We start from the raw sequence: 10,582 nt of genomic DNA on the forward strand, positions 1-10,582 counted from the left end.
TCTGCCAATGGTAAACAGTGTATTCTCCTGTTGGTATTGACTCTTGTTTTGAGATGTTTGGTGGATTGGATGATTGAGCTCTCTATCAGTAACAAGGAACAAACAAGACATATTGGCTATTTTACACTTTATTCATTTAATACACCGTCAGGAGCCTCAGTAGCGGTGGAAGATCCATACGCATTCACAACAGCCTGGCACCTCCTCCTCATGCTGGTCACCAACCTGGTCACACGTTGCTGTGGGATGGCGTTCCATTCCTCAACCAGGATTCGTTGCAGGTCAGCCAGCGTGGTAGATTTTGTGTTAGATAGCAGGAGCATCCTAGAGGAGAACAGGATGTAGCTTCTCTGTGACTGACACTGCAAATAAATACATGTGTGTGTAGCCTGATCCAAAAAGTCTGAAGGAAAAAGAGTATCAGCTTTAACAACAGCTTTAACATAAATTTTATTTTATATAGATATATTTGCAGAGGTGGAATTATAATTATTTATTATTATAATTATAATTAAATGTAACTAAGTCCATTTAGTCAAGTAGTGCCTTCTTCAGTACCATGTTGAGGTACTTGTAGGCTACTTTACTTGAGTATTTCCATTTTATGCTACTTTACACTTCTACTCCATTACATTTCAGGGGGGATTTATTGTAGGGCTACTTTTAACCTCACTATTTTTTGACAACTGTAGTTACTTTGCATATTCATATTATTAATACAACATAAATCAACTAATAAATTATGATGTATTATCGTATGATATTAAGCTACCCAGCAATATACAGTAGTATAGATAGATAGATAGATTGACAGACAGATTGATGGATAGATAGATAGATAGATAGATAGATAGATAGATAGATAGATAGATAGAATTCTAAAATGGGCAATTCTGCATAGAATAGGCTATTTTTACTTTGGTACTTTAAGTATATTTTATTGCTAATGCTTTTGTGCTTGTAAGATTTTGAATGCAGAACTTTTACTTGTAACAGAGTATTTTTACACTGTGGTATTTCTACTTTACAAGATCTGTACTTCTTCCATCTCTGTATAGTTGTAGAAGAATCAGAATAAATGTTTTGTAAAAATATGTTTTACTATGCAATAGCTGCATCAGGAATGGAAAGTTACTTTTGTTGTAAACTACCGGTACCTGCCCATACAGTGGTGTAATAGCCCAACTAAGCACTTTTACTCAATATAGCCTTTGAGGTATATCCTACTTCTTGAGTATTTACATTTTATGGACCTTTATAGCCTACTTCTACTCCACTACATTTCAGAGGGAAACATTGTTTATTTTACTCCACTACATTTGACTGACAACTTTTCATTTTAGATATCTAGGTATCTCCAAATGTGGGGATTTTGAATGTTTGTGACAAACTGTAGAATGAAGTTCTTTTAAGGGTTGGAAAATGCAGACACAAAGCTGAAAGTAGTAGCCTAGTAATAGCAGTAATATTTTTATTTCCAAGTAGTCATTACATTGGTCATATAGTCTGAGAAGACTAACTAACTATAAAGAGATTTTTATACAGCTCAGAGGCTACTCTTCCTTATTACTCAAGGTCCAAGGTCTGACCCACATCGAAATATTTGCTGGTCAGCTGACTGTAGCTCTCACTCTCTCTTACTATTCAAAACAAGATGAAGTTAATTGTGTTGCTCAACTTGCTCCTCTTCTGTCACGTTGCATCTACAGGTAAGATCATATTGTGACTCACCGTTATTTCTTGTTATTCTTGTTGCTGCAAAACTTGTTTGATTTAGTCACTTTGTAGTGCGACATTGAGGAATCACTTTCACTTTGTCACTGTGAACTTACAATAATGTCATAAGCCTACTATTGTCTTTATATAGGCCTACAGGACATTGTGTCACAAAAAGACACATAAACTGTAGCCTATATACCTAATTTAATTTAATTTTAAAACAAAATTGTATCTATCAATCTATCTATCTATCTATCTATCTATCTATCTATCTATCTATCTATCTATCTATCTATCTATCTATCTATCTATCTATCTATCTATCAGTAATGAGAATGGGTCTTTAAAATATTCTTTTGTAGCTTAGAGTAATTAAACATATTTTAAAATTCGCCTTTTTTTGGGTAATTAATTGACAACCAATTAACCCATTTGTGCCCAAAGACTATATTTAGTATGATAAGGATACATTTGTTCTGATCGGTCAAAAGCTTTGAAAATTGGTACGGACATACTTTGGGCAAGTATCTAACAGTACAACACTTTTTACATTGCATATGTGTGCATATCTTCAATATTCAACTTTGTATGAGTTCATAGATACCACATAATTGATTGTGCCCTTTGTAGTTTCTGAGATACAGCCATTTTCTTATCATACTACTGTATATCTCATCTGAGGTCACGTGACTACTGTTTTTACCTAAAATATAAAGCAGTGCAAAAGCAGTAGGCCCATGTGCCCAAAGACTATATTTAGTGCGATAAGAAAAACTCACTTTTCAGCCAAACGGTTTGACCGATTTTGAAAATGTCTTCAAATTTGTGCTGAGGCAAGTCCAAAACACAAAATTTCAGTTGCGGGCACAAATGGGTTAATCAATCAACCCCTCAAAAATTTTTAAAATCCAATTCAAAACCTTCTTTGTCTTGCAGTGAAACACTCCCTGAAAATGTTCTCTACTGCAACCTCTGGAGTCCCAAACTTCCCAGAGTTCGTGGGTGTTGCGATGGTCGATGAAGTGCTGATGGGTTACTGTGACAGCAACATCAAGACCCCAGAACCCAAACAGGACTGGATGAGGAAACTAATAAAGGATGACCCACAACACCTGGAGTGGTATTCTCAGGAGTGTTTTGATAGCCCGCAGTTCTTCAGAGCCAGCTTGGACAGCCTGAAGCAACGCTTAAACCAAACTGGAGGTACAGTATGTTTATGTTCATATGTAACTTTTTACTGGTGAAATGTTTCCTCCCTCTGAGGTGAGACGTAGCTTACAGTATAAACACACTGAGCCAATGTGTGTGTGTCTCTGTGGTGAAGATGTCATGGTATCTGTTAACCCCTTAACCTCTTTAAGAGGTTGTTGCACTGAGTGATGATACTGTTATCATATGAAACTAGAAAATCTAAGGAATCCATTTCTTACCAACCATGTCATACTAGCTTGTCAGGAAGATCGCTAAATAACGCTGTGAATTTACGCTAAATTTTGGCGAGGAAAAACTGCCATGGGGATTTTCAAAGGGGTCCCTTGACTTTACACATGCACACTTTATGATAATCACATGCAGTTTTTCTTTATGCAGTATAAATCTGTTATTTCCGCATATTCTAAAATGGTGTATTTGAATATTTCTGCATACTGGGGTCCCTGAACAGTTCTGAATTACATAAATTGGGTATCACTGTAAAGCTGAGACTCTTGTGGATCCAATGATTCCAACTGTATTCATGTGTGATGATGTTAGTCCCCATAGGAGACATTTCAATGTAGTGAGACCATTTTCTGAAATTTGACCTCATTGTATGAAATGACCTGTGGTGACCTCTAGGATAATCACAGCCTCATGAAACTTTACAGCCACCAACTAGAGACCTAGAGCATTCAGAGGATGGATGGCTTTCCTAGCTAGATTGACAATAAGGGGGTTTCTGAGCAGTTTACAGCATTGCAGAAAAATGCAATTCTTGCAGAAATCTCCAAATGTCAAAAGTTTTTGATACCAAATCACAGCATGATTTTTTCTATGGTGTTTCTCGAGGTATTTGTGTCTTAATGTGGTATTTTGGAGAGATTATTGATCTTTTTTATCAATACTCCAGTGGTAAAAAATGGTTAAATTTAGCGACAAATCTGTAACAAATGGTATCAAACCAAAATATGCTGCAACAACTTATGAGACATAACAGAGCATGGGGATGACAATCATATACTTCTATTATAATGTTCTACGCTCTTTTACACTTTCACTATTTATTTTAATTTATTCATCCATTTATTCATTAATTTGTTTTTGTTATTTATGACTAGAACAACTTGCCACATAGTGCTGCATCTCAAATGAATCTCCAGGTTCCCAGCTTTCAGATGATGTACACCACTTCTATATGACATCTACTGTTGACTATTTATCTACCCCTGAACATCCCCTGTACCCCAACCCCTCTAAAACAGAAGGTAGAATGGTAAAGGAGCTGGCTGTACTGAGATGTCTCTTTTTTTCTGTCTCTGTCTCTCTCAGGTGCCCACATTTTACAGAGGATGGACGGCTGTGAGTGGGACGACGAGACTGGAGAGGTTGTTGGTTATAATCAGTACGGTTATGATGGAGAAGACTTCCTTGCATTAGACCTGCAGACGCTGACATGGACCGCTCCAAAACAACAGGCTTTCATCACCAAACTTCGATGGGATAATGACAAAGCTAGATTAGAACACAACAAACACTACTTCATCCACGTATGTCCTGACTGGCTGAAGAAGTATGTGCACTATGGGAGGAGCTTTCTGCAGAGAACAGGTAGGATCACATGGCAAGATGTACTGTTGTACATGGTCTCAGTACTTCTAAGGCACTGTATCATTCCAATGAAAATAATATCCTGACACATCCTGGTGTCTCAGTACAGACTCATCTGTGTCTGTCCTTCTCCCCAGAGCGTCCCTCAGTGTCTCTCCTCCAGAAGACTCCCTCCTCTCCAGTCAGCTGCCACGCTACAGGTTTCTACCCCGACAGAGCCATGATGTTCTGGAGGAAAGATGGAGAGGAGATTCATGAGGACGTGGACCTCGGAGAGATCCTCCCCAACCACGATGGATCCTTCCAGATGAGTGTTGAGCTGAACCTGTCATCAGTCGCACCTGAAGACTGGAGGAGGTACGACTGTGTGTTTCATCTCTCTGGTGTGGTGGACGACATCGTCACCAGACTGGACAAAGCAGTTATCAGGACCAACTGGAGTAAGACTGGTATATACTTGTATATTTGTTTATTTATTTGCAACAGATTCCTGTAACATTTGGTGGACAGTTAGACCATAATTAAGGAAGAACTTATTAGAAACTAGTGTGTATAGTGCCAAAATGTTAACTTCAACTTTGTTGTCCCCAGGAGCAATTTGTCTCGCAGCTAGGTAAAACACAGAAAACATAAAAACATAAAACATAATACAAATGTAAAAAGCAATGCTTTAAAAAAGCCATATAAACTCACATAAAACAAAGTAGAGCAGTGACAGTTTGTGCCTTTACTGGAGACAGTATTGAGATGACAGGAAACGAGGCAGAGAGAGATTCAACAAAGGTCTCTTCGTTGTTCTCAAACTGGGGACATTATGGTTCGTGGTCGGCGTCTTAACCCGTCAGCTACAGGAGCAAAGTTTCTGATATGTTGTGCTATTTGTCTACAGTGGGACTGTGTGAAATTTTCCAAGTTATGGTTTATTACATCAGTGGTTCTCAACCTGGGGGTCGGGATAACATATTAAAAAGAAAAAAAATATTTTATATTGGGGAATGGCATTTACATTGCATCGCCTCTACCAGTGATATAGAATTGATATTTAGTGAGTGTGTTTGTGAGAATCAAAGTGTGCATGCAGGTGAGTTTCTGACGGGGCATTTCCGGCGGGTCGGGGGGAGAGAAAAAGTCACGAAATGCATCAGAAATCCATAGTGCCTGGAGCACATTGGACAACGCCTAGGAGCTAGCTGTTCAAACTAAACCAAACTAAACACACAAACAAAGCCTTATATTATTTATCCTACATTTATTAATCAGAGCGTTCACTATAATCAATCAAAATCGCAAGTAGAAACAGCTGTTTACGCCTGGCTGGGGGGGTCCCGAACACCAACCTGATTATTCTGGGGGTCAAGACTCGAAAAGGTTGAGAACCACTGTATTACATAACCAGCCATTAGTCTAAAAAACGTGCAACAGCAACCACATTTAGAGGACCGGTGCTGACATTTACTCTGAGAGGTGCTGCCAAGTTTGATGGCTTTTCACACATACCTAGATGTGTGCTAAATAAAGTACTAATGTACTAATGTTTGTTTTTATATCTTGAACTCCTGGTTTACTGTACCTACTTAAACCACTGATAAGCTGTGAACCTCTTTGTCAGGGTTTTTATTTACTACACATTTGTTTGACCAATAATGATTGACAGCACTGCCTGAATGTTGATTTGAAATGAAAGTCATATCCAGAACTGAGGCATTACCACTGAAAACACTTTCAGAACCACACAGCACACAGTGTGAATGAACCCAAAGTGTGAATGTTCTGTTTTGGTTCCAGTTCCTCCTGCAGGGTTCCCTGCTGGTCCTGTTATTGGAGTTGTTGTAGGACTGCTGCTGCTGCTGCTGGCGGTCTGCATCGCTGGACTCTTCATCTGGAGGAAGAACAATAACGGTGAGGAACAGAGATGTTTTTATTCCTCTGATGAATTAAAAGAAATACCTGTGATAGTCTCGTCCTGCATATTTAGTGTGGTACTTCTGGTAACTCAATCCATTTATTTGACAAGTGATAGTGAAGCACAAAGTGCTGTTTTTTTCTTTTGCTGCTTTCATAAATTCTGAAATGTGAATCCTTTTCTAACATTTCCTCTCATCTGTATTTCAGGGTTTCGCCCTGCTAACAGTAAGTATTATACTGTGAAATGTTTCACATTATATACAATTATATATTTTTTCCCCTTGTGGGCGAGCAACTAATATCCTGTTCACCATAAAAACAAACGTCCGGATAACAAGGATTTCACTTTATTTACTACTTATTTTGACAGCGGGGCAGTGAACATAGAAGAGGATGCTGAACTCCACAACTTATCGTCTCAGAGGACTTTACAATCTATACAACATATATTTCATTATTATTATTGTTATTATTAATATTTTTATATTCCTGGAAGTGAGATCAAAATGTCATGGTCTGGCACTGTACCAGAGAACATTGGACTTTTTCTTTTTGTTATAAGTTAAGACTGTCTTATCACCTCCTTTTGGTTTATTAGTTCTGTTATTGTGATTTTGGTTTGTTTTGGATTTGTTTTTTTTTATATTCATGCATTCCAGTGTTTCCTGTTTTATTTGGAAATTCACTCTTCCTGTGTCTTGTCTGGTGTAACTTCCTACCTTTGTTTGCTTTCCCGCCCTTTTTGATTGTCTGCCCCGCCCTGATTTGTTCCACCTGTGTCTAATCACCCTCTTGTATTTAAGCCCTCTGTTGTTGTCAGTTCGTGTCGCTCCTGCCTAGTCTGTGTTGTCTCCGGTGTTATCTCTGCCATCCTGCCTGTATTCCTCGTGTCTTCTGGTTTGTAATTTAGTTTTTGTTCTCAGTTTAGTTTTTTGGGGTTTTTCCTTTGTTTTTCTCAGCCTGCCCTCTGTTTTTGGTTTTCATGTAAGATTTGTTTTTTCCACCAGTTTTACAATTAAAGCTTGCTTTTTGTTAAATGTATCTGTCTGCCTGGTCACTCTGCATTTGGGTCCACCCTTTAAACTAATACCTTGACAGAATGAACTGACCAAAATGGAGCCAGCAGAGTTGTGCATTTTTTTCTTTAAAAGTTTGAGTTTGAGTTGACTGTGGAAAGACTAGTTTTTGCTCATGCTATTGAGTGGACTTCCCTCCTGGATCAGTTTGCTATGCAGCAGGAGGATTTTAAGGAGAAGCTGTGGGTGAGCCACTTTGTACCCCTTTAAACTAATACCTTGACACAAATCTATTTTACAAGGGAGACCTTAATTCTTAAGTAAAAGCTTTCAATGTATGTTTTTTTTTTTTTTTTTTGTATGTAAAATCTTAATCTGAAAACTAACTATAGTTGTAAATAACTGATGGAGTAAAATGTATAAATGGATCTGTAGCAAACACATCTTTAAAAACGTTGCATACCATACAATATCAGGCTCTGAGACTATATACAGGTGCATTTAGAACGACTCCAAGAGCAGCATTACAGATAGAGATGGGAGAAATGCCATTAGAAATGAGAAGGATACAGCTATCACTTAATTATTGGGTTAATTTACAGGGCCGTAATCAAGATCATCCAACTCAAGACACTTTAAAACCTTGTTGGGAAAAGAAGGAAACAAAAAGCTTTGGATGGACAGTGATGCAGAAAACAAAAGAATTTGAAATAGATAAATTAAACATTACTCCAACAGTACCGTTACCAGCAAAACCACCTTGGATACTTTCTGATGTCTCAGGCTGCATCCCAAAGCTCTTAATTGCATCCCTGCTTCCCTCACTTGCGTCTCATCAAGGAAGCAAGGACACCATGCGGAGACAGAGGAAACGAGAATTTGTTTTAAGAGACGTCGTTTCCTCTGAAGCGACATCCGTTTCTGATGACCGCAGCAGCTGATCACAGCTGGATCAGCTGTCAGTCGGCTTTAACAGCTGTTGATGTCTGAACTGATCTGATACTAATAAAGACAAGTGCAACCTGCAGTCTGTATTTCTACTGTGTCAATATCTTTATATTATGTATTAATTATTAGTGTCTGTAGTTATTGATATTCTGATTGTGAGTTCATTATTTAATAACCCAAAATATGACTATGGTGTCTTTTGAACACTGGACATTATTTATTAGGCTGAATGTTTGAGGGAAAATGTAAATGATGTAACTCATATCAAACCTGATGTTCAGGAATTATCAGCCTCATGTGACTGAATGGAAATGAGGATAACAATGTAAAGGGGGTTTGTTGCTGACAGACTCCTTCTCTCTCTGACTTTAATAGTATCAATAATAAAAGTTAAAGGGGGAAATAACAGATCATGAGAAGAAAAATCATTCTAATACATGAAAATTATTTTAAGTCTGTTTGTCAGGTCTTATAAAGCTCTTTCAGTAACAGACTGCTTCACTGGCGTTGTGTGAAGCAGAGATCCTGCAGGTCTTTCTGCTGCTAGAACACCTACAGTTAACACAGATTTGAACTAGATGGTGAATCAGAAGACAACTAAAATATAAAATGTTTAATCTGTGATCTGTCTTCACTCCGGTATAAAACTCCAGTGATGTTGAGAGGTAAAGTTATCAGATCAGTCTGGTGGGCAGCAGCGTCCAATCAGTAACTGATATCCAATAAGGGGGCGTGTCTATCAGCAGCAGCGTCCAATCAGTAACTGATATCCAATAAGGGGGCGTATCGGTTGGTAAAAGACCTCCGTGTAGGCTGCTTTCGTGTATCTTCGCTCATCGCTCCTCAGAGATCCCTCCTCGTTCCTCGCTCCTCCGTGCACAAATAAGAGCTTTAGGACGGTCTTCAAGATGGCGCACCAGAACAACTTCCGGTTCAAGCGAGGAGCGAGGAAATGAAAAAAAAGAGCCTTGGGATGCACCCCTTGCGTGTCTCTATGCTTCCCTGGTGGGAGGGACTAAGACGCAAGTGAGGGAAACGGGGATGCAATTAAGAGCTTTGGGATGCAGCCCCTTCTTTTGGAGGTTGTAGCGGGCTCAGTTTTAAAGCGAGAGTGGAGATACTGGTATCATAGGAAACTAGAAACCCTAAGGAATCCATTGGTAGATTTGAAAACAGGAATTTTATGTCATTCCATTTGTTGTATTTCTACTTTTCCTGAACTAAAAGATGTGAATACTTTTTCCACCACATTCAGCATGTTGTACTCGATTCAGTATTAAATCAGCAACTTGACTTTTTCCATGTGGTTTACTGGAGACATCCATATGCAGTGGGACTATGTGACCCTAATGTTTGAGAAATCCATAGACAAAGTTTGTAAGTGATGCAACTAAATAGTACTGATTACAGTTTAGTGAGTCGAGACGTTTCTTGCTGCAGTCTGCAAAAGTCTTAATTTGAACTGATAAAAATGGAAACTTGGAGAGAGGAAGTAAAGAACAACATTGCCCTCTGCTGGTCTGTTAAAGAGATTACTAAAAAAGAACAACTACAATGTGACAGAAGAGCAGAACTTTGAGGTGTGACATGAGAATAAAAAGAAAACTAGCGATTAGTTGTCAACTATAATCGGTTTGAGTCATTTTTGTAAGAATGAAAAAAGTCAAAATTCTCTGATTCCAGCTTCTTAAATGTGAATATTTCCTGGGATCTTTACTCCTTTATGACAGTAAACTGAATATCTTCGAGTTGTGGACAAAACAAGACATCTGAGGACGTCATCTTGGGCTTTGGGAAACACTGATCGACATTTTTCACCAATTTCTGACATTTTATAGACCAAACAACTAATCGAGAAAATAATCGACAATGAAAATAATTGTTAGTTGCAGCCCTAATCTATCTAGATCTCTCCTCACAGACTATGAATAAAAAAACTACATCATTCAGGTTTTGTTGTACAAAGGTGGAAAGTCATTTATTAGATTTATTTAAGTACCTAAGTACAGTTTTGAGGTACATACTGTGGTTTTCCTGCACGTCCCCTGACTCCCCTCTGCCTGTCTGACTCCCCTCTGCCTGTCTGACTCCCCTCTGCCTGTCTGACTCCCCTCTGTCTGTCTGACTCCCCTCTGTCTGTCTGACTCCCCTCTGCCTGTCTGACTCCCCTCTGTCTGTCTGACTCCCCT

At 38.6% G+C, this 10,582-nt stretch overlaps 1 protein-coding gene across 5 annotated transcripts in view; it reads left to right on the plus strand.

The window, feature by feature from the left end:
- LOC141754818 (major histocompatibility complex class I-related gene protein-like) overlaps nt 1-7,466 on the plus strand; it is an 11,960-nt gene extending 4,494 nt beyond the window's left edge. The window contains exons 1-7 of one of the 5 annotated variants that reach the window (XM_074614171.1): nt 1,578-1,709; nt 2,656-2,922; nt 4,246-4,524; nt 4,662-4,964; nt 6,310-6,423; nt 6,637-6,654; nt 6,800-7,466. In XM_074614171.1, the coding sequence (XP_074470272.1) occupies nt 1,655-1,709; nt 2,656-2,922; nt 4,246-4,524; nt 4,662-4,964; nt 6,310-6,423; nt 6,637-6,654; nt 6,800-6,810 (1,047 nt within the window). In that variant the 5' untranslated portion in view covers nt 1,578-1,654 and the 3' untranslated portion in view covers nt 6,811-7,466. The other 4 variants (XM_074614172.1, XM_074614170.1, XM_074614174.1 and 1 more) reach the window with 4 other exon arrangements.
- The last annotated feature ends 3,116 nt before the right edge of the window (nt 7,467-10,582 follow it).

The sequence above is a fragment of the Sebastes fasciatus genome, chromosome 17, assembly GCF_043250625.1.
Source record: "Sebastes fasciatus isolate fSebFas1 chromosome 17, fSebFas1.pri, whole genome shotgun sequence".
Taxonomy (NCBI): Eukaryota; Metazoa; Chordata; class Actinopteri; order Perciformes; family Sebastidae; genus Sebastes; species Sebastes fasciatus.